The sequence below is a fragment of the Achroia grisella genome, unplaced genomic scaffold (assembly GCF_030625045.1).
Source record: "Achroia grisella isolate CSIRO2021 unplaced genomic scaffold, CSIRO_AGI_Agris_v1 utg782, whole genome shotgun sequence".
NCBI classification, from domain to species: Eukaryota; Metazoa; Arthropoda; class Insecta; order Lepidoptera; family Pyralidae; genus Achroia; species Achroia grisella.
The window spans coordinates 5154021-5178824 of NW_026713022.1; the positions used below are offsets into that span (position 1 = coordinate 5154021).

General features: G+C 34.7%; 3 protein-coding genes across 4 annotated transcripts in view; 2 read left to right on the plus strand and 1 right to left on the minus strand.

The window, feature by feature from the left end:
- LOC131851247 (stress-activated protein kinase JNK) overlaps nucleotides 1-8854 on the plus strand; it is a 41766-nt gene extending 32912 nt beyond the window's left edge. The window contains exons 9-12 of one of the 2 annotated variants that reach the window (XM_059201715.1): nucleotides 1495-1620; nucleotides 3126-3206; nucleotides 5042-5122; nucleotides 7413-8854. In XM_059201715.1, the coding sequence (XP_059057698.1) occupies nucleotides 1495-1620; nucleotides 3126-3206; nucleotides 5042-5122 (288 nt within the window). In that variant the 3' untranslated portion in view covers nucleotides 7413-8854. The remainder of the gene's footprint in view (nucleotides 1-1494; nucleotides 1621-3125; nucleotides 3207-5041; nucleotides 5123-7412) is intronic. The other variant, XM_059201714.1, reaches the window with a different exon arrangement.
- Nucleotides 8855-11917: 3063 nt separating this feature from the next.
- Nucleotides 11918-16290, plus strand: LOC131851248 (transcription initiation factor TFIID subunit 9). The gene is made up of 3 exons (XM_059201716.1): nucleotides 11918-12447; nucleotides 14110-14332; nucleotides 15827-16290. Exons 1-3 carry the CDS (start codon nucleotides 12080-12082, stop codon nucleotides 15956-15958), a joined length of 723 nt encoding a protein of 240 aa, XP_059057699.1. The 5' UTR covers nucleotides 11918-12079; the 3' UTR covers nucleotides 15959-16290.
- Nucleotides 16291-17310: 1020 nt separating this feature from the next.
- Nucleotides 17311-22571, minus strand: LOC131851246 (hydroxyacyl-coenzyme A dehydrogenase, mitochondrial-like). Its single transcript, XM_059201713.1, has 5 exons — nucleotides 22327-22571; nucleotides 21541-21816; nucleotides 20920-21005; nucleotides 18768-18982; nucleotides 17311-17698 (listed from the first exon to the last, which is right to left on the minus strand). Exons 1-5 carry the CDS (start codon nucleotides 22438-22440, stop codon nucleotides 17457-17459), a joined length of 933 nt encoding a protein of 310 aa, XP_059057696.1. The 5' UTR covers nucleotides 22441-22571; the 3' UTR covers nucleotides 17311-17456.
- Between the last annotated feature and the right edge of the window lie 2233 nt (nucleotides 22572-24804).

A 24804-nucleotide genomic window follows, 5' to 3' on the forward strand; every position in this document is an offset into this window, starting at 1 on the left:
TTTTATTCACTTTTGTCAATCTTCCATTTAGTAGATTGTATTGACTCCTAATCTGAAATATGTGATGCTGAATACATTTATTTAAAACAGCAATATGTAACTTTCTAGCTTGTTATTTCTGTACTAAATTTGCTTTCCGTAAACGCAACACAAAAGAGCGTTCTGATTCGCACACCCATCCAATTCAAATATGCAACGTAATGTAACAGACTTAAAAAATCAACCGACCGATCTAACGTACATTTTGTTCACTCCACCAAATTTGTAATAAATAGTATATTTGCCATTAAATTCGAGACTATCAAGTGAAATCTATCATTTCTACAACCCTGTAACCTGCTGAAGACAACCTCACCGACCATCTGAGCATTCGAGCCGCATCATCACGTACCACATGCCAAAAAAAATGTGATGATGCGGCTCGAATGCTCGGATGGCAGGTGAGGTTGTCATCCGCAGATTACAGGGTTGTAGAAATGATAGATTTCAATATGTAATGGCAAATATACTATTTATTACAAATTTGGTGGAGTGAACAAAATGTACGTTAGATCTTCGGTTGATTTTTTAAGTCTGTTACATTACGTTGCATATTTAAATTGGATGGTTTCCAATCAGAATGCTGCTTGTACGCGATATATATATATAATATAAAAGAAATTATAAACAAATCAACACAACACACATATACTACGATCCAAGAAAACGTACATAAAAAGTAAACAAAAGGAACACTATTACTATTATATGACTATTCAAAAGTTATTATATTAAGTTTATTAGAATAAAGATTCTTTATATTTCTAACACTTAATTCGCGAAAGTTTGTCTACACATGCTTGTCATTTATCGTTATAGTTCGCCCAATTTACATAATATCTTTTTAAATTATATCCTACGTGTTATTGTGATGTATACGCTATAATACTGTAAAGTTTCACCAAAATCCGTTTAGTACTTTTTGCGTGAAAAAGAAAATGTAACCACACATTCATCCATACTCACAAACTTTCGCGTTTATATATATATTTTTTTTTATTTAGGTCAACAAACAGTTACACATTATACATATGACTTATGGCTATTTACTAATAAATTTTAACAAATGTGTCACCCACTACGTTAACCACTGATTACTATAATTATACAATACTGCCTAAGGCATGTTACAGAGATTATGTTACTTATTAATTAACTACCACTAACAACTCTTAACAAAACTATTTTATATTAACAATACAAAGAAAACTAAAAATTTTATGATGAATACACTGTAGACTACACTATTACAAATAATTATTATGTTAGTTACGAAAGATGATATTTACGCCTCAGTTCATTAATTATTTGGTTTTTGAAAGAAGAGAGTTTACAGGAGAATAAATCTATTTCACTAAAGTCACAATTATAGCTGTTAGATATTCGATTAAGTGGTATGCGCTTACCAGAATTAGTACGATAATATTAGTAACATGTATATGTTTGTCTGTATAGGCATCACAGGCGCGCGACCTGCTGTCCCGCATGCTGGTCATCGACCCCGAGCGGCGCATCTCCGTCGACGACGCGCTGCTGCACCCATACATCAACGTCTGGTACGACGAGGGAGAGGTCAACGCGGTACGTAACACGACACCGTCCAACTGGGCCCCGAACCCTTCTGTGGTGTGCCTCGTTGCCTAAAACTGGGACATCTCAAATTAATAACCAAACGAGAAGCACTGAATCACTGGCAAGAAATGCCAGGATTAACACATTCAAAAGACCTAATATCGGGCTTCACGACCAAATACTCCAATAGATTACTGCTATTGAGTAAAAACAACATATGCATGATGACTAGGGCCCTCACAGGACACTGCAAATTGAACAAGCATATGGCTAAGCTAGGCCTATGCACGACAAGTATCTGCAGATTCTGCCAAACTGAAGAGGAAACGCCGCTTCACATCCTATGTGGTTGTAGCCCACTCATGCAGAAACGAAATATCTCCTTTGGAAAGTTTACACTCTTTCCCGAGGAGATAAAAACGATCGCTCCTAAGAATATCCTTCAATTCTTGTCCCTGACGGGTCTAGGTAGCGAACTCTGTAAAGGGCGAGCACAATAGATCTATGTAGGTCGCAGTGCTACAGGTGCTACACATCTGACAATAGCCCAAACAACCCAATAAAAAAAAAAATAACACGACATTCCAACTCTCAAAAATACAATCATGTCACACGAAGAACTGCCAATACTCAAAAATACATCATTATCTGCTTCTTCCTTATCCCACTTATTTGGGGTCGGCGTAATATGTTTTTTTCTTCCATTCATCCCTGTTCGCAGTTATCTCGTTATTTACTCCCTTTCTTATCATATCATCTTTCACACAGTCTATCCATCTCTTTTTCGGCCTTCCTCTGTCGTTATAACCATCCACATTCATATGTAACACCTTCCTTAAAATATTATCCTCATTCCTACGCATTACATGTTCATACCATGATAGACAATCACTCTTCAATCTCTCCGACACTGGCGCCACTTTCATACTTCCTCTAATGTATTCATTCCTTATCTTATCCATTCTTGTCACACCACACTTCCATCTCAACATTGGCATTTTAGTTGCGTGCAATCGTTTTTCACCCGTCGACTTTACGGAATCTCAAGCATACATTCATCTCATATGAAGAACTGCCCACTCTCAACAATATATTCTTATCATATGAAGATCTGCCCACTCTCAAGATTACATTTATATAAAAAAAATATGAAGAACTGCCCACGAAATTTCAGCAGATTTGACATATCATATCGTATGAATAAAGATATTTTGAATTTGCCCATTCTCAAGAATACATTCATGTTACATGTAGAAATGTCCACTGTCAACTATACATCCATGTCATATGCTGTCGGTCAGTCATTCATATTATATGAAGAACTGCCCACTTTCAACAATACACTGAGATCTATTGTGCTCACCCTTTTTCAAAGTTCGCTACCTAGACCCGTCAGGGACAAGAATTGAAGCATATTATCTTAGGAGTGATGATTTTTATCTCCCCAGAATATAGTAATATTTATACTCTGTGCCATTTTATATGTGTAATGCGAGTTTGTATGTGTGTTATAGCCGGCGCCGGCCGCGTACGATCACTCGGTGGATGAACGCGAGCACACCGTCGAGCAGTGGAAGCAGCTCATCTACCAGGAGGTGGTAAACTAAACCTTCATATATTACCACTTTATAACTTACACAAATAGAATATTTTTGTTCAGCGCAAATGAGCGCTGGAAGCTATGTTTCTAACATTATGTTGATTTTGATCCACATTTAAATATATTCTTTATTGCACTTATATACGTAGTCAGAAAAAAGATATTTGTAAATGAAAATGTGAGCACACTTTTTTTTTAATAAATAATAAATGTGGCAACATTTATTATTTATATAAAAAAAAGTGTATAGTATTTATTTAAAACTTTATTGACCAATAAATTATGGTACAATACACATTCTTTACCAGTCAACCTTCGGGAAGTGCAGAATTACTCGATGGTGACTTAATATTGATTATATAAATTAAATATACATATATAGTTTAGTCTTATTTGTATATATATATATATATATACAAATATTAGACTGAACTAGAATAAAATTCACATTGATAATATAACATATACATACACAACGATTGTATTGACGGCCTCGGTGCTCTAGCGGTATGTATTTACCAAAAAAACAAAAATATATAAGTATTTATTTCAGTTGTCTAGTACCCATAACACAAGCTCTGCTTACAATGGGTCTAGATGGCGCTGTGTCAATTGTCTTGTCTTGCGCTTGTGTTATGGATACTAGACAACTTATATAATAAATACTTTGTATGTAAATACATACATAATATGTATAAGAAACACCCAGACAAATACAATCAATCATACACATAAATACAAATGCTTGTACTGCGGTATGTCTGAAGTGTTGCCATTCTCGAAGACTGAGTTGTCATGTTTTTTAATATGTAATTCGAGTGCGTTATCTGAGTTGTATATATAATTTATATATAGTATAATATATGCAAGGTTAGTCGGAAAGGATATACTAAATCGCAAGGATATAAAAATACCCATAGTAACCAACAACTTTCGTTCTATAACTTTCCCTGAAACTTACAGACAGAAAACAGATACAGTCTTAAAATCAGCTATTCAATACGAGGTCAAGAACTCTATTGGAAGTTGTCAAATAAAAGTACAATAATATGTATTACAATAATAATATCTAATACTATACATAGTCCTAAAATCAGCTGTTCTATTTCAAGGTCAACAACTGTACTGAAAACGGTCATAAAAAATGGACGCTTCACTTAGAAGTTTTATTTTTATTTTTATTTAATATTTTACGGCTCTGGAACAAGTCCTTTTTAGCCTTTTTGCTTCTGGTTATTCAAATAACAGTGTTGCCAATTAACAAAACTTTTTACATTTTAGTAATTATTTTACCCTCTCGGAAACAGCAATATGATTTTTTTTAAACCGATTAATAATTATAATGAATAATCACGTCAAGAACGGGCAGTTGTATTATTCGTAAAAAGTGCTTCTTTTAGAAAAGCATGCGTAAACTTAAAAAGGTAAGAAATTTCAGTTCCTCTGTCAGGAATATATCTGTCATCATGTTGGCCTCCACAAAGTCACCGCTAGATTAATTTGATTTTTAATTCCTGGTGAATTCGTGAGTGTAGGTAGTATGTGACGCATCTGTAACAATAATATGCATAGTCACTGTGTATTCAATTATAGGGTTGCCAATTCTTAAAAAAAATACGTTTATTTTTATTCGAAATAGAAATCGTTTCCAGAAATAATACTAGCGGCTTAGCATACCCTTTTCGATTAATCATGTATATATATATATACAATACTGGTAATGCACTCCGTATGTATAGGTATATAGATATAATAGGTTACATATATACATATAGGTAGTGATGTAGCGCGTGAGTACGTACTCGTATGTGAGTGGTGGGTGGTGTGCAGGTGGTGGAGTACGCAGCGCCGCCCCCGCCGCCGCCGCACCAGCCGCCGCCCGACCACGCGCAGCCCGCGCTCACCACATAGGTACACCCTGTATATAGAGCTAGTGTGTAGCGAGCCTCACCGCCCGAGTATAGACGGTGGATGGTGTGCAAGTAGTGCAGTATGCGGCGCCAACCACGCGCAACCCGCGCTCACCACATAGGTACACCCTGTATATAGAGCTAGTGTGTAGCGAGCCTCACCGCCCGAGTATAGACGGTGGATGGTGTGCAAGTAGTGCAGTATGCGGCGCCAACCACGCGCAACCCGCGCTCACCACATAGGTACACCCTGTATATATAGCTAGTGTGTAGCGAGCCTCACCGCCCGAGTATAGGACGGTGGATGGTGTGCAGGTGGTGGAGTACGCGGCGTCGACCACGCGCAGCCCGCGCTCACCACATAGGTACACCCTGTATATAGAGCTAGTGTGTAGCGAGCCTCACCGCCCGAGTATAGGACGGTGGATGGTGTGCAGGTGGTGGAGTACGCGGCGTCGACCACGCGCAGTCCGCGCTCACCACATAGGTACACCCTGTATATAGAGCTAGTGTGTAGCGAGCGGGCACCGCCCGAGAACTGGACGGTGGATGGTGAGTGGTGGGTGTGTGCAGGTGGCAGAATACGCGGCGCCGACCACGCGCATCCCGCGCCCACCACATAGGTGCACCCTGTATATGTAGCTAGTGTGTAGCGAGCGGGCACCGCCCGAGTATAGACGGTGGATGGTGATGAGTGGTGTTCAGGTGGTGGAGTATACCATCCTGTATATTTAGGTAAAGATGCAGCGAGCGTGTCAGTGTGCGCTCACCACATAAGAGAAAAATAAAGACGCGTTTTTTTTTATTAAATATCAAAGCATAGGGTTGCCAATTCTTTGCAATAAGTAATAGATTTTTTTTTTATGAAAAAGAAATGTTTTTCCGAAATATTATCGCGCGAGATCAATTAGTTATTAATATTATATTATATTGCTAGCGACTTAGTATACTTACTTACTTGCTTACTTAGTATACTTACCTTTCCGAGTAACCCTGTTTGTAGGTAGTTTTTTTTCTGGACTATTCTAATGCTGATAGCCGCAGCTGGCCTTTACAGCTTCACCAGACGATAGGGGGCGAGTGCAAATGGCATTACAAAACCGCGGAAGGACTTATGGAGCGGCTGAAGGCCAACTCCCGCCTGACGGATACGACTTTAGTCTGGGAGTACCGCTAAGGGTTCGAACCTCGGCTCAGGCCGTCGTAATTTCTCCCCGTTTGAATTGGATGGGGGATCGATCGGAGTCGAGCATGTTAGTGTGTACTCACCAGCAGTGGCGGACTAAGGCTAAAGCAGGCGCTAGCCAATGTTGTCTGTTAAATAAAAATAATAATTAACTATCAATATGGGGTTTTTAAGAAGGATATATTGAGGTTTCTTAAGTGTCGGCAACGCGCACGTGATACCGCGGTGTTTCAGGCTACCATAGGCTATGGTCGCCATTTACCATCAGATGGACCGAATGATTGTTTGCTACCATAGTAGTATAAAAAAAATCTAAATTGAAATCCTAATTTTAGGGCACCAAAAATTACGGGCCCTCGGATGCCTAGGCCTTAGTCCGCCCCTGCTCACCACATAGGTACGCCCACTCTATACATCCGGAATGGCAACCAAGCTGATGGACGACCTTCCTGATGCTACATGAACTCCACTTCGTCACGTGACATCCGTTGCCTCATGTTTTGCCATTCAGAATGACCAGGCTGTTTTACCTTTGCACCCTATAATTTTACTCCCTATATCACATTCTTCAACCCAATACAGCATATAAGCAATCTGCTTCGCAATTAAAATAAAAGAATCAAAATCGACCACGGTCAATTTGATATTCTTAAGGACAGGGTCTTTGGGGTCCCTAAAATATGGTCGTCGTCATACTCGTGCAGCTGCTTGTAGGGACTGGTCTGCTCTAATCCCTACGACTGATTTACTCTTATTTGGTTCTCAACCAGTTGGTTGTATATTTAATATTTTCTCTATTTGAGTATTTAATTGAATTAGTGCTAGTTGGTAGTTTGTATTTCACACACTTCAACTTAAAAATGTAAAGTAACAACTAAATTATTTCAAAGAGCAACACGCATGTTTCTTGCTCATTCTTCTTGCGATCAGACTGCTTTCCGAATGAGCGGTAGATTGAAAAAAAAAGTAATGACTATTCAAAAGTGCTTCAAAGTTAGTTTACTTGAATAAATTATTTTCTATTCTATAATAAAAAATTCAGTAATGAAAAAAACTTGCGCGAAATATAACCTAATTCTTCACTCACAACATTGTTCTGTTACAGGTTACGACCGAGCTCACCGCCGAGATATAATCGTCTGTATACATATGTATAACAAGGACTATTATCGCATGAATGTCTGGGCCGCCAGCACGCGGCCACTCGGCGGCAAGCTATCTGTGAACCCAACTGATGTAAATATTTGTCAGATGTTGATTATGTGCAATACAAACAGACGGAAACAAGTGCAAACTAAATAAACTGATTCGACTCGTTCAGTCACATATAAAGAGTGGATGTCTCAAATATAGGCAGCTTATCAAAATATATTTAGCGTAGAGGATTTGTACTCCACTAAGTATCGATTTGTTTTGTTTGTAAACGGTTGTCAGGCCTGTTTCATGTAGTTTCCTTATTCTAATGATAATGTAGGGTAAGATCTGAATTTGTTTGCTTTCGTCTGAGCTCGACGTTTGGTTCCTATACCCCCACCCGGTTTTGGATGTCAACAGTTAATTTGCATCAAGCAGTGCCTTTTGCGGAATACCTACTGAATAATATTGGTGATTTCGGCTCACGGACTGACTTTGATATTTTTGTAGAAAAAAAATGGCGGTAATGTAATTTTCTACCATATTTTTGTCTATGGACCTTTATTTGTGTGTATTTCCGGTTTCGAGCTGTACGAATGTGAGTTGAGGGCTGCCTATGTAAAATGAACTTTATTATTACATGTTTAAAGGTGGATTTCACATTTCTCCATTATAAATTAATCGAGAAACTGTAGATTCATCAATTCACATTCGTGTTTCTCGTGCACCGGTATATTTTGTCGATACTTTTACACCACAAAACTAAATATTACTTGTCTAAATGTAGGTTATCCTTTTCTATTGTATTTGAAAAAAAGGGATAGCGTCAAATACATAGTGCGAGATTAGTTCGGTCGTGTATCAGAATTGGCGCCAAAATGTAATACATTAAATTACATTTGTTAATAAAAAGTTGAGCTTATCGATATGTTTTTGATCGTGATTTTTAATTTTATGAGTATTGTTATAATTAATATGAATAATCACAATTGCAATGTTCCCCTCTATTACTAATATGCCAATACGTATATACGTACAGTGCCATTGTTTAATCTGTACTTTTGTATTATTTGGACGCGTGATGTTTGTTCCTTAGCCACACACATTGTGAAATAGTTAATTGAGATTTTGTGATGTTAATAGTTTCTGTAGGTGATCCTTAGCTGCGTTGTTGAAACCCTATATAAATTACGAGGTTAGTGTAAGTACATTTTTACTAAGCAGTCTCTTATAGACTACCTCGCACGTTGCTCGTGGCAAACAGACATAAACAATCGTGCAATTTTTTTCGTTATATCGAGTAAGTTAGTATTTGTATACTTAATAACGTGATTAGTATATTATAAATGCGTGTTTTTGAACAGAATAAGTATAACACCTCGGAAATACAATGCGGAAGGTGTGAAAAGAAAATAGTTTTGCGAAATTCGTACTAAGCGACATAGTTTCAAGTGCGATTTTTACAAAACTATTTTTAAGTACCTAGACAATCGTCAACTATAAAAAAAAATATTTGACGACTCGCATCAAGTCGGTAACTGCCATAGATACCGGCAAATAAATTCAGTATTATGTTTTAAACACACCAGATTACTTGTCTATGGTCTTGTTTAAAGTTGTTTGCCGCGAACTGGAGAGTTATAAAACCCGCTTTACCAGCAATAGGATGTTTATATAACCGACCAAGTTTGATAGGTATCCTGCGATGAGGATGCAATATTTATGGACTAGTATATTTATATCGGTTATATAATATGCTGTTACGATTCTGGTAACGTGGGTTTTTAGCCTTCCTGTACCATAGAGAATCTCAATTTATAATGAGACTCAACGTGCGAGGATTAAAGTAGGTTATCGTTTGAAACCTCATTAGGTGATATAAATATAAATTAAGGTTATTAAAGAATGACGAACGGTGACAGTAAATAGCACAATTTAGCTATAGTGTAAAACCGGACGGCAACACGTTTGTGATGTAACATTTGTATAATCAGAGTTGGTAAGAAAAGCAATAAATATATCATTCTTTTCTATATAATGTCCCTTATGGAAGCGGTCAAGTCATCTTTACTTCGGCTCTAAACATATCACGGACGACAATAGTTCACTTTCTTACACCAGACATTGTATCGACCATTGAGGTGGTATACCTACTAGAGGAGACACTGCACAGTCCAATCTATTGCGGCTATAGCACCGCAAAATGGAACTCTTTTGCTTCGAAATACTACCAATCTACCTGCATCGAGTGTAATGAACTTGAGTTGACATTTTATGAAGCAGAAAGCTGGTTGTTATAATTACAAAAAAAAGTATAATTGAATGGTGTTTAGATATTCTCTATTAAATTAAAATGCGAATAACGAAACTCCAGTTACAATAAAATGCTTATAAATAACGGCTAATAAATTATCCGCCTAAAATGGAATCCAATAAATAGCTACAAGTGAATAATTGTAGCAAAGGAAGAATTACAACACTTTTTTCAAAGTACTTAACGGTTGTTTAGAGTTCTCTCTAGTATGTTAGTATATATCACCTCAATGGTGCGACCGCTTCGCTGTCACACATGTTACTTTACTTTTGTTCCTGCAATCAATGGCGGATGGAAAAGGCGCGAAATCGACGCATTGCTTTTCCCATTTCTAATACACAAATACAAATCTATTCAAATAGTTAATCAACTTGATTAACTTAGCTTTTCATATAATATACTGTTGATATTAATTATATACTTAATAAAAAAAAACTTAAAGAGTCTTTGGGAGTATACCTACCTACAATAATTTAGGTGTAAGGATATATCTGTAAATATAAAAATGATAGACTAAACGGAACGAAAGTGAAGCTAACATAATACATTAGGCCTTTCTTTTATCACTATAGTGAATAATCACAACTGTACGTCCAAATTGTCCATTTATATGTTAAAATGTACCTAATAATGCAAGTTACAATAATATAATCGTTAGAATGTATTTTAGTACACTTGGAGAACAAGGTTTATCGTAGTCGCGTCGCTGGGAGCGGGAACGGCCGCGAAGTTGAGCGCGCCCTTGCCGAAGCTTCTAGCGTTATTTTTTTGTTTATTTCGATGACTATCTAAAACTTATTTTTACTGTACACGTAAGTTATTTCATATTTTAACCGAATAAATTGAAATGGTTATTATAAATTGTGTATTATTTCTCATAACATCTATTCAAAAGAGCAACACACAAGTTTCTAGCTCATTCTTCTTGTGATGAATCTGCGTTCTGAATGAGTGGTAGAATAAAAAATATGACTATTCAAAAGTGCATCTATTGAATTTATTTGAATGAAGATTATTTCTATTTCTATAAAAAATCTATGTACATCTTCACTTCCTCTAAGGTATGGGTACCAAAGAATATCCATTGCATTAAATCGAAATTATGTAGGTATAAGATAAAAGTAATCCATACTATGGGTGCCAGATATGAGATGGGCGTGAGAATATCAGGGTTTGTATGCTGTAAGTTAAAGGCCCTCTTATGGAAATCTGTTTTATTTTGTAAAATACACATACATAGTATGGGTGCCACATATGAGATGGGCGTGAGAATCTCAGGGTTTGTATGCTGTGAGTTAAAGGCCCTCTTATGGAAATCTGTTTTATTTTGTAAAATACACAAAACCGAATGGTCAACTCTAAGTCGACCAAAAGGCGTGTGTTTTAACTAAGTGCAAGGAATATACTAATTATCATATTGACGCAAGCAATATACTACTTACAATACGTCAATTGTATTTATAAAATAACGAGTTGAGGTGCGGCCGCGAGTACCAAGGATTTTTGGGCTTGTTCCTCCAGTGGTAAAATTGATTATTTGTATCAGTTGTCTAGTACCCATAACACAAGCTTTAGCTAGTTTAACTTGGGTCTAGATGGCGCTGCTGTGTGAATTGTCCTGAGATTATTATTATTGTAGTGATTGCCACAGTACTAATATTACTAACTATTGTTTCTCCACCAAGAAGCATGAAACGACTAGTATTATAAACAGATATACAAATTCAAGTTTGTATCTTTGTTACTGAATAAGCAGCTTATATATTAAGCATTCTTAATTTGAATTGACATAAACAACATTGCGGAATACTCAGTTACGTAAAATTTCATTTATATAGGCGTCTGCTCAAAATAAAAATTACAACTGTTGAGAAATCACCTTGTTTTTCAAATTACTTAAACGTGTTTTATAAATTGAAAAGTTTACAAGCTCACAGCTTAAACCCAATTTCAGATTCAACCAACATTCTTAATACCATACTATGGAATAATCGAAAAAATATATGTCAAATATAATCTCTAACGTATGGGCGTGAATACTCTTTTTGTAATTGGTTGGTGCTGTAGAGACCACAGACTATATAAAGACTTAGTGGCACAATTGACAGTTTGATTGACAACATAGAGTAATAATCTGTTGTCTCAGAATTCTCAATTCTGTATTATGATCTGTACTGACTTTCCTGAGCTGCCGAAAATGTGAAATTGTTTGTTTATTATTTATTTGATTATTATCAGTTATCCGATTATTCTATATGTTTAAAGACTCCAAGAATAGTTTAATAGTGATTTAGTGCTACGTGTAAAAATAAATACAAATCAATATGTCGGAAAAAGATAAATCAAAGTCGAACACGCAAACAAAATATGTCCCGAAAGACGCTCAAGTTATCATGTCCATTATGAAAGAAGTAGGTATCGCAGACTATGAGCCGAGGGTGGTAAACCAACTATTGGAGTTCACGTACCGCTACGTAACCTCAATTTTGGATGACGCGCGTGTATTTGCTAATCATGCAAAGAAGAAAACCTTAGACTTAGATGATGTGAGGTTAGCCGTGCAGATGCAGTTGGATAAATCTTTCACCAGCCCTCCTCAGCGGGAAGTGCTTCTCGAAATTGCTAGGGTGAAAAATGTGAACCCGTTACCTTTGATCAGGCCACATTGTGGTTTGAGATTACCACCCGATCGGTAAGTGTAATTTTTATTGATATTGGAATGATGAACAAGCTGGAACCGTTTTTTTTTATGAATGATAATGGAATGGACCGTCCGCCTGCGCTAACGGTTTACGCTGGCGGAGTACCAGTGGCGGATGATAAGATGAGCATGAGGTCTGGTCAGTTAGCCCATCATGACAAATTCACCAGGAATTTAACACAATGGTTTTCAGGGGTAACCGCGTGGAGGTCAACCTGACATGAGTCCACATTACTAACAATCCCCTTCCCCCAGCTGGAACCGTTTTTTTTTAAAGGATGATAATGGAATGGTGCACTCGCCTGCGCTAACGGTTTACGCGGGCGGGGCACCAGTCGAGTATGATAGGATGTCATGAAGTTAGATCAGTTAGCCCAATGGGACAAATTCACCGGGAATTTATCACGATGATTTTCAGAGAGAACCGCATGGAGGTCAACCTGACATGGTACATTGCTAGCAATGGAATCATTAGTCCACATTACTACCAGTCTCCTTCCCCCCAGCTGGAACTGTTAGTCTACGCCTGCATACATAAATAGCATCATATAACAGTGTCACCCATAGTACCTCTCATACTCATATTTGGAATTGAATTGTTATGACTCCATCTAGTCATTGCATTCAGTAGCAGTCAAATGAATAAGCATTGAGTAATTCTTTCTCTAGAACCTTATAATTTTTAAGTTAATTCACACAGCGCCATGTAGTACGAACCTAAGCAGCATTTGTGTTATGGGTGGTAAAAAATTGTTAAAAATACACAGATATATTTTATATAAAAATATATTAGCTACAAAACTGATGATTCTTCCATAAAACATATTATTCCCCCTTTCAACCCCTTACCACCCTTTATTCACATTAAAAATAGCCTATGTCCTTTCTCAGTGTCTAGACTATCTGTGTACCAAATATTATTTAAATAACAGACTACATTTACAATAACAGCTATTAAAAGACAGACAGACAGAGTTACTTTCGCATTTATTATATTAGGATATATAAAAATCACCCAGACATATATAAACATTCATTCTCATATATACAAATGTCTGTACCATGCAAGGATATGAATCTGTGACCATTAGAGGTAAGGCAGTGTGCTAAACCTCTAAACAACACAGACTTAACACTTAATAACTTGTACATATACATGTACATATTGCCATCTTCTCTTGATGACATCCAGAGAAGCACTATTTAAGTATAATTAATTATTGGTATCTACACAAAGAGAAACTTGAGTTTTGTAACTTGGTCATGAGCATACCCTATATTTATCAATTATTGCATCATTTTAAATTATTTTAGTGAGAATTTTATAATAAATATTATAAGGCATTCGATTATATAATAAAAATATAGGTATTCCATATAATCCAGTGATATCTGTTGAACAGCATTTTTTTACGGTTATCGAATTTGATTTTGTAAACATCATAGTAGAGAATAAATCTTATTAATATTATAAACACAAAAGTTGATGAGTACGGATGGATATTTGTTACTCTTTCATGCAAAAACTGCAGAATAGATTTTGATGAAACTTTACAGTTATATAGCTTATCAGAATAACACATAGGCTATAAAATTCATGCAGATGAAACTGCGGGCACGGCTAGTATATAATAATTGAATCCTATCTTTCAGATATTGTTTATCAGGAGTGAACTACAGATTAAAACCTGCAACCAAGAAGGTGATCACAAAACCCACTGTTGTGTCCACACCAGCAATCAAAACTATAACAACAGCAAAACCTACACCCGGCCATCAAAATGTGGTGGTAAAGAGGCCGCCGGGAACCATAGTGAATGTATCCAAACCTAATGTTGTTCCGAAACCTGTACTGAAGTTCACTTCAACTAGTAAGGTTAGTGAGTTAATGATTATTTAGAAACTGTTGATAGAGTAAGATATTTTATATATATAGAACTAGCTGTTCCCGCGACTTCGTCCGCGTTATTGTGACCTTGACCAAATATGGAAAAAAATATTTAACAACTAACTCAAAAAAGGCAAAGAAAAAAAGATTCCTCGTTATAGTTTCAAAAATGACTATTTTCTATTCAAACTTTCATCCCCTATTTTTTACCCCCTTAAGGGTAACAATTTTACAAACTTAGTCATATTTATTTATATTTAATGAACAGCCTAGAAAATAATTTTCAAGATTTTAGTTTTAAAAATGACGATATTTCCATAGAACCCTTTATCTCCCCTTTCAACCCCTTACCACCCTTTATTCGCATTAAAAAGTAGCCTATGTCCTTTCTCAGGGTCTTGACTGTCTGTGTACCAAATTTCATTTAAATTCTGTTTAGGCGTGAAAACGAGTCAGACAGACAGCCAAAGTTACTTTCGCATTTATAATATTAGAAAGGATAGCATACAGAGTAGCTAGTAATAATAACCTAGACAATCCACTCTGCACAATCTAGTCATAAGCTGAGCTTGTAGCCCAAGAGCCCACGACTGCCAGACGTACGTCATTTTAGTAAACGTGAAAGTTCTTGTATGTGTGTCCCCAACACAGGTAAGAACGATCCCCAAACATGAAACCTGGATCGTGGTTCCTTTGGCAGGTAACAAAGGTGTAAAAAAATTCATATCAAATTCGTTATTTTAAGTCATTTCTAATCTACGGTTTCCCAATATACGGTTTCAATGAGTCTGGTAGGATAAGGAACCAAGAAAACTGTCTGGCAATTTAGGAAACTCAGTTTAATAGTTCTCTCAATAATATATATAAAGTTCAGCTTTATTAAAATGACGTAAGTTTATTTATAAAATAGTATAGTTTAGGGGGGTCCGGCGGGGAGTTGGAACCACACTAATATATGGGGTATAAAACGCGTTATATTGGAATACTCCTATAAAGCGGAGCTGTTCGTGTCATCGTACAGTGATCCCCCTATAACATATATGCAATGCATACATAATATATATAGAAAACACCCAAACCATATCTGAGGCAGGGATGTTAAGGAGCTCCGTAACCGTAACCGAAACTATCGGATATCCGATATAAAAAAATACTCGTAACCGTAACCGAATCCGAAATAAAAGTTTCGGATTATTTCGGATAGGGGCGGAGCCTAATAGAGACACGTTATGTAACCATTTTATTAGCTATTTGTAATTTACTTTTGAAATTCCTTAAAAAAATAATATCCGTATCCGAAACTAACGGATAATCCGAAATAATTTCATACCCGCATCCGTATCCGGTATAATAATCATTCCTATATCCGAAACCTATCCGTATCCGAAATTTCATATCCATAACATCCTTGACCTGAGGTGTAACAAGTAAAATAAAATAATATATTGAGTTATGCAGTGTTATTTGTGTTTGTTGTACCAGGTGATCGCCAAACCAGCGGTTCGCGTGACTGCAGGCCCATCATCTCAAGCTCCTGTCAAGATGGAGGTGGATGAACAGCAACAGACGGCTCAGAAACGGAAGCGTGAGGACGACGACTATGACTTGTTGTAAACATAAGTTTTATACTCAAAAAGATTATAGTTTGTAAATTATTTAAATATATGCATAGATAATTTTTTTATGGTACACTCGTTGGTGCTTGCGCTAACTATATACGCTGGCGGGGCACCAGTGGAGGGTAATAAGATGATTATGAGGTCAGGTCAGTGATCGTGGTTAATTCACCAAGAATTTAACATGATGGTTTCCAGGAGGAACCGTATGGTCAACCTGACGTACATTGCTAGCAATGAGATAAATATTAATGTAATGCCTTTTTTACATATAGTTAATTGTAAGCTAAATGTAATTTGTTACTATACATTATATTTTATTATAGCTTAGCTTTAGGTTGTTTTATTTATTATACATATACTTACCGGCTACTTCACTCCACATAATGTTAATTAATTACTAGCTGTCCCGGCAAACGTTGTTTTGCCTTAAAATAAAAATAAAAATTAGGGGTGGACTACCCCTAACATTTAGGGGGTTGAAAATAGATGTTGGCCTATTCTCAGACCTACTCAATACGCTCACAAAATTTCATGAGAATCGGTCAAGCCGTTTCGGAGGTGTATGGGAACGAAAACTGTGACACGAGAATTTTATATATATAAAAAAACGTTAGGGGTGGTAACATTTAGGGGGATGAAAAATAGATGTTGGCCGATTCTCAGACCTACTCAATACGCTCACAAAATTTCATGAGAATCGGTCAAGCCGTTTCGGAGGAGTATGGGAACGAAAACTGTGACACGAGAATTTTATATATAAGATTTATATATACTGGCTGAGCCGCGCAACCATCTGCTTCACACTTACTTGACATTTATCATTATATTTCGCCCAATTTACATAATATCTGTTTAAATTATAGCCTACTATACTAGATGTGCCCTCGGCCTCACCGGCGATAAATTTCAATAAAAAATATAGCCTATGTGTTATTTGATGCACAAGCTATATCACTAAAATTTCATCAAAATCTGTTCAGTAGTTTTTGCGTGAAAGAGTAATAAACGGCTATATTACACACTTTCGCATTTATAATATTAACATGTGTTATTCTGACGTATAAGCTATATTTTTGCAAAGTAAACTTTGTTCAGTAGTTTTTGGGTGAAAAAGTCACAAATCTATCCACAAAACTTTCGCGTTTATATATTATATAAGATTTCTGACAAAAAGTACTAGAACCAGTAGGTACCTACTAGACCCCAGAAGTCACAATGTTCCAAGTAAAATAAACTTTGTTTTGAATTGACACTGACCGCCATATCGAAACGAGAAGGTAAATCTGAACTGGACTCCAAAAATCAGAAATTATAATAAAATGAAACTATATATTTTATAAATACATTATAATTGTATCAACAATAACAATAAATCTCTCATATAAACACTACATAAATACTTCAAAAAATATCTAATTGTATATTCACGCTGGGTCTCTTATGGGGTATATAGAGGTAAAAATATAATCATACAAAAATACACTTATACAAACTTATTTCTTATCATACTTATAGAATCCCTCGCCGGTTTTAATGCCAAGTTTTCCTTCAGCTACCAATTTATTCAACAACGGGATTGGTTTAAAGAGAGGTTGTTCGGGGTACTTCTTGTGCCAACCGTCCAGGATGAACTTGTTGGTGTCCAGACCTACGTAGTCAGCCAGCTCCAGTGGGCCCATAGGATAGCCGGCGCCCAATTTCATGGCAATGTCGATATCCCGCGCTGACGCATCTCCTGTTCAAATCATAAAGTTGATATATAAATGTTGAGAAAACTCTTTTGATATTAATACGCAAAAATATCTCCTGTTTCAAATCATTAAAATAAATTTTGCAGTTAAATATATAATTTTTATACAACAATATGTATTTGAACTTCCTGCCGAGGTTTTCTCACGAGACTACAGCATGGGGTTTTTCAAGAAGGGTATATTAAGGTTTCTTAAGGGTCGGCAACGCGCACGTGACACCCCTGGTGTTTCAGGCGTCTATAGGCTACGGGAACCATTTACCATCAGATGGGCCGTATGCTTGTTTGCCACCATAAAGTAGTATAAAAACACAATTTTCGAAGCTTTTGAAGTAAAATCAAAGGGTATAGATAATATCTTAGTCCTTTGGAATGACAATGCATGCGGGGTACTATACACATGTCACATGATCACGTGGCTTCGTTCGTTCTTCATTTTGCCACTTACAAGGCCAAGCTGTTGTATGCCATTCGCGTTAAAAATAAGTGGTATAAGGCAAGGGACCGCTCTAACAAGCAAGGAAAGATAACGTAGTAAAAAATATAAGTAAACAAAAATTCCTGTATATAGTTATAAACTACTTGTTCAAGTTTTTTTTTTGTGGCTTGGCACGTTGGTGCATTTGCCAAAGACTAAACTAATTAATAACTTGTCCAAGTTATCAATTAGTTTAGACATTCAAATGGCATTGTCACAATGTGACACATAGCCAAAAAGAGTAACCAATAAAGATGTAAATATAATAAAATGTATATCCAACTTTACTTGGTTGTGTAAAACTCACAGAATTGTTCGATTGGAGATTATTAATATAAAATTAATATTAATATTATATATGTATAAATAAATCTTGTATATTACCTAAAATATCACTTGAATGATAATCTCACAATGATTTGGAGAAAAAATGTAAATCTGCCATGTGTATGAATATTAATACTAGTATTATATAACAAAAAATAAAAATAAATACAATAAAAAAAAATCACAGATGTATGTGTGTAATTTTTTATTATTGTATTTATTTTTCATAATCTCATTGATGATACTGACCTCTCTCATATAGTCTGATCGCTTCACACAGATATGGCACCAGCAATCTGTTGACAATAAATCCAGGAGTGTCCTTACAAGAGACACAGGTCTTCCCAACTGCCTTGCCCCACTCCAGCATGGTATTGAATGTTGCATCTGAGGTGTCTGCTCCCTTAATCACCTCCAGGAGCCTCATAATTGGCACTGGGTTGAAGAAATGTAGACCTCCAAATCTGAGTGGTTACAATAATTACATATTACAATTTGTTAATTATATTTCAGCAAGTGTTGGTAGATTACTATTTTTTGTAAACTTTTATATTTGTATACTTATACTATACATATCACACACTTAGTATAATACTGGGTTAACTCAAAATATATATTTGTATAAAATTATACTTTAAAGTTAAAGATTTAGAGAGTCTTTTCCAAAGTGTGTGTGTTTTAGCACAGTGTAACAAATTTTACTTGCAAAATATCTGTTGTATTATTTAGAAAAATTTTATTTAATTAAAAAATTCACACTGAAAATTTATTAACAAGAAAATAGACCATTGGAAAACTACACACAAATTGGTGAAGCCATTTCTGATTTTCTGTATAAAAACAGATCTCTTACAGAAAAAATTGTAAGAATAATTGAGAAAATACATTTACAAAAAGTGGTTGATTTTTTTGTCATGAATAGATGGATGAATATATATATATAAAGGTAATAATAGGGATAGGATAATAATACCAATAAATATTAAAAAATAACACACATTATATATACTATATATAAAATATATACAGGCATAGACATATAAATATAAATATACAAAAATTACAAGCAATATATACATACATATATAAATATATAAATACACAGAAATACAATATATCTGTTGTATTGATTACCAACAAAAAAAAATTGAATTATTTAATTAAAAAATTCACAAAAATCATGTTATTAACATTAATTTTGTGGATGATACTGTATTTCATATAACATTAGATACACCATTAGTTGCAATGGGGTACACACATATTACTAAATTAGCATTTCGATTTTCTGTATAAAAACAGAGTCCGGCAAAAAATTGTAACAATAATTGATTTGGGTTCAAATACATTTACAAAATACTTTGATTTTTTTGTCACATATTTTATTTATTTTTCTTCCGTGTTCAATCAGTAATCAGTATAGTATGCTGGACTCTACTTTCTGTATTTAGCTTCTCATTCAAGCGTTTTTATTATTATTTATTATATATTTATTATATTATAATTATTATTATATTATTATATTATATATATTATAATTATTATTTATTACGTATTTATTATAGCTTAAACTTCCACATTATATTCTTCCAACATTATCCTTTTGGTTATTTTTTGGAAAAAAGTTTATTTTTATTATTATTTTTGCAAAAAAGCTTATGATAAAATTGAAGAATTCGTTAACGATAATAATGTTTTTGTAGAAAAATTTTTACATAACTGACAATATTATCTGATTAATTTAGTAGCTTTTTTTTTAATTTTTTATTTTTTATTAATTAATATATAATTAATTTAATAGTTAGATTTTTTTTTTATTGGGTTGTTTATATAAAAGATGTTTCTATCAAAAAGAGCAACACACAAGTTTCTTATTGTGCTCGACAGTAGTAGTAGTTAGATAAGTAAATCCATAATTGAAAAATTTATAGAATTAGACAAGACAGCTCTTAGAATTAGTTAACTTTGTCATTACTGGATACAAATATCTATCTGTATATAGTAAAAAACCCGCATCTTAGTTTTTTTTAACGAGTAATGTATATAGGTGGACCTCATTGAGGTTGAACTTATTTTAGCATTTAAGTCTTGAGGCTGATTAATTTTGTTTTTTTTTTTTTTTTAATTTTTATTAAATAATATATATTTTTTATTTCTTATTTTGTGTCTTATTGTAAATTATATATTATTTGTGTTATGTTGGTAATAAATCAATTATCTATGTAAATAACTGTTCATTTAGAATTCAAAGTTCTAGCCAGCATCTGACGTAAATATGGATGTATTATGGATATTAGAAAATGAGCCTCATTTTCTAATATCCATAATACATCTTCTGATTATAGCTTGTAAGGTTAACTGCAAATAGGAAATGCAATTAGTTTAAGAGATAATTCCTTACCTGTCTTTCCTCTTCACAACAGACCCAATTTCTGTTATGGACAATGAAGATGTGTTGGATGCAAAGATTGTATGATTTGGAGCAACCTGTAGATAGAAAACAGTTAGTTTAGTTGTCATTTAATGTGAAAACTTAAGTGCTTAACTGACTTATTAATTTAAGAATTTAAAAAAGTATTAATTTCTAATTAATAATTCCTTTATTATATATATATTTTTTTGTTTCAAAATTCATACAGGCAAATTTTTTTTGTTTTTAGTTATCCTTATAGGAAAGGCAAAGAGTCTAAGCCCATGCAGCTGTACAAAGCATTTATTATTAAAAAAATAAATGTATTGTGACATCTTAAAATGTTGATAAAAACTTTTGTCTATATTAAGATTTTATAATAAGACATTTTAAGATGGATATTCTTTCCTATAAGGATATATAAAAACAAAAAAAAAACGTTTGCCTGTATTAATTTTGAAACAAAAAAATTTATATACATTATTATGTATATAATTTTTTTTGGAGTTTTAAGGAGTTCTTATTAAAAAATTAATACTTTTTTAAAGTCTTAAATTATTTATACACTTAAACACTTTGCCTGTATTAATTTAAAAGTAGAATACAACAAACCTCATCCAACTGCTTAAATAGTTTATGCTTCACATCTATATTCTCAACAATGGCCTCCACAACCAAATCAGATGTCTTTGATGCTTCAACAGGATCAGTAGATGTCTTGATCCTTGCTAAGGAGTCGGCAACAAACTTTTCACCCTCTTGAGGTTTATCTTTGTATACTTTCTTAGCAACTCGGCCAAGATTGTTACCGATAGACTTCTGGGCCTTGGCCAGCACATCATTGCTGACATCTACAAGGATCACATTCTGACCAGCCTGGGCGCTCACCTGTACCACAAAATATATTACAATTGATTAGAAAATAATATTGAAATTAGCATGTTAACATATATCTTAAAAATGAATAATATGATAAAGATGTTGCATAACACATGAAAAAAAAAGTTGTTTTTGAAGTTAATTTGAAACAAGTAAATTTTTTTTCATAAGATTTTTTTAAGGTGTATCAAAGCTCTAATTAAAAAAACTTATTAGAATATTGTTATGCAGCTTAGTTATAAATCTGGAGTAGAAATTGAAATTTATGTACTTTTATACTTGTATAAATATCGTATTAATGATGCCTAATTTTGGAGACGGATCTCCGGTTCCTAAAGGATACTGGCCGAGCTGTTTAGTATTTTTTTTTTCGACTTTCCATACCATACATTTTACTACCATAAAAGTATGGTAAATATCAATAATATTTATGGCCAGTCCGTTTATACCTTGATTATCTGAGAGGAAGAAAATAGTTCTTACTCTGTCTCATTTAAAAAATATATAATTTTGAATAACCTGAGCGATCCCGGAGCCCATCAAACCACCTCCAATAACTGTAACATTTTTGATTGCACTTTGCACTGCACTAGAACTAGAGAAGTTTCTAGCTATTAATCCGAATTGATTCATTGTATTTAGATGTAATAAGTCGATACAATTAATTTAATTAATAGTAGTAAGTAAATTATAATTGAAATTACGATAACAAGATGTGATAAACAGATAAATCCAAATTCCAAAGTACACTGAGTCAGTGTTGCCAGCTCGGGTTAAGTTTTCCTGCTAAACTTCATTTATAAACCGGCTAAAATGGTTTGAAAATTTGAAAGTTATGCTACGTTTCTACATAATGAAATAAATGGAATATTTTGATTCAATAATATTAAAATGAATCTATTTATTAAATAAAATTCATAAATCCTAACAAGATTTTATTATCTATCTTAAAACTTTTATACTTTTTGCAATTGCAACTGCCAAATGGATTGTACATAATCAGATTTTTTTTTATTTAAACATGTTTAAAGTATCAAGAAATATAAACAGCGTTGCATAATCTAATCCATTTTTATCCTGTAGGAATTTATTGAAAAACTAACTCACACAAAACTCATAAGGGTTCTTTTTATTGATGATAATAGAATGTGCACCTACGCCAACCATAAGCGTTGTGGGTTTCTTAGCGCATTGTGACAAATTCACCAGGAATTTATCATGATTATTTCCAGGGGAACCGCGTGTAGGTCAACCTAAAATGGTATATTGCTAACAATTGTGTCATCAAATCACATTACTTAGTCAGTAATGTGTCCCTGTCCCCTCCAAAGTCGAGGGTAAATAGGGAGTGTGGACATCTACTAAAAAACCGCAAGACACGATGCCTTGAGGTACACAATGGCGTGATAATGAGAGAATGCTAACGAAGCATTCACGAATTCACGACCTTGGCGGTCAATCTAAAACGCTCCTAATATGTTTTACTGTTAATAGAGCTAGATTTATTTCAGTCAGCGAATTTCAAGTGAAGCACTGACATATACGTTAAAAATAAATTCATGACTAACAGGCAGCGATCAGTTGATTTATTGACGGAATCAAAGTATTTTGGAACTTATATATTTGGAAGACGTATTTTGAAATGATATCGAGGTGGCGGCTGACCTATATGATTGATTAATGTCATAAATATAAAGATATGTACTTATCTTTAATCATATAAGTCATAAAATCGTTAACTAACCATGTTACTACCTACATTGACTATTTTGCAAAGCAACAAATCGTACACGTATTTCTGCTATTATAGCGGAAACGGTAACTTACGGTTTACATTGGCGAAGCACCAGTGGAGGATGACAAATGAGCATGAAGTCAGATCAGTTAGCCCATCCTGGGAAATGCCAATTTATCACGCTGGTTTCCAAGGGGAACCACGTGGAGGTCAACCTGACATGGTACTTGTGATGGTAGCGGGTTCACTTTAAAATGTATTTAAGTATTTGTATCAGTCTTGGGACTAGTCCTAATGGATCTGGGATGATCCCAATGGGTCCCATCTAGATGAATCTGTGTGAATTGTCCTGAGTTGTAATTATTGTGGTAAAAAAATAATACTTTTTACGATTTTCGTCACTTTATTTGCACGTTTTTGGACATGAATTTCAGGAATGGTTCAATAGATTAGAATTCACCTGAAAAGTTGCATTGCTAGCAATATTGAGACTATGACATATAATATTGCCTATGCAATCTCTTTCCCAAAAGAACTATTGACTCGCAACGTAACCCTTCAGATCGATTTCAAACGGCGATCCCAATTACGACGGCCTGAGCCGAAGTTCGAACTAGTAGTGCCATAAGGTACTACTAGGAGTCGTAGTAGTAGTCTTATCCGCAAGGTTGGTCTTCATTCGCTCCATTAGTCCTTCCTTTGGTTTAGAGAGCTATCTGCACTCACCCCCCATCGTTAGTTAAAGCTGTAAAAGACTGATGCGACCAATAGCATTAGAATAGTTAAAAAAAAAACTGTGTAATGTAAATAAATCCGAATCATCGATTACAGTTGAATTCTATATGACATGGGGTGAAATAACTACTTTGGATTAATTTTGTTTGTTGTAAGTGTTTCTTCCATCACAGGAGAGTCAGTTCTATAGATAGATATATTATTACATAACCAGTGATCTATGGATATATCGATCCTCACGCTAGATGCCTTACAGGGTAGGCAGAGATAACGGAGAACTAGGGCCGACGCTAGGGTCCTCAGTGCCCGCATGCATTTTTTATCCTAGCGCGGTATATGTCTCCGTACTCATAGTTAAGTTAGATTATTTATTATAATTTATTAAGTATTCTATAGATTCTAGACGAGGCGCCCGCATGCTCTGCATGCGTTGCATGCCCGTTTCCGCCGCCCGGCTCTGCCGAGAGCCATTGGTTTCTGACTGACTCGGGTCTTCTATTATTCTCAACAATCATTTACTTCTACTA

Excerpts from the sequence above, each read along its gene's own strand:
- LOC131851248 (XM_059201716.1), top strand. The coding sequence starts at position 12,080 with ATGTCGGAAAAAGATAAATCAAAGTCGAACACGCAAACAAAATATGTC. Across the intron at positions 12,448-14,109 it reads TTGAGATTACCACCCGATCG|ATATTGTTTATCAGGAGTGA; the intron begins GTAAGTGTAATT and ends CCTATCTTTCAG. Across the intron at positions 14,333-15,826 it reads AGTTCACTTCAACTAGTAAG|GTGATCGCCAAACCAGCGGT; the intron begins GTTAGTGAGTTA and ends TTGTTGTACCAG.
- LOC131851246 (XM_059201713.1), bottom strand. The coding sequence starts at position 22,440 with ATGAATCAATTCGGATTAATAGCTAGAAACTTCTCTAGTTCTAGTGCA. Across the intron at positions 21,006-21,540 it reads TATTTAAGCAGTTGGATGAG|GTTGCTCCAAATCATACAAT; the intron begins GTTTGTTGTATT and ends TTCTATCTACAG. Across the intron at positions 18,983-20,919 it reads GTTGTGAAGAGGAAAGACAG|ATTTGGAGGTCTACATTTCT; the intron begins GTAAGGAATTAT and ends GTAACCACTCAG.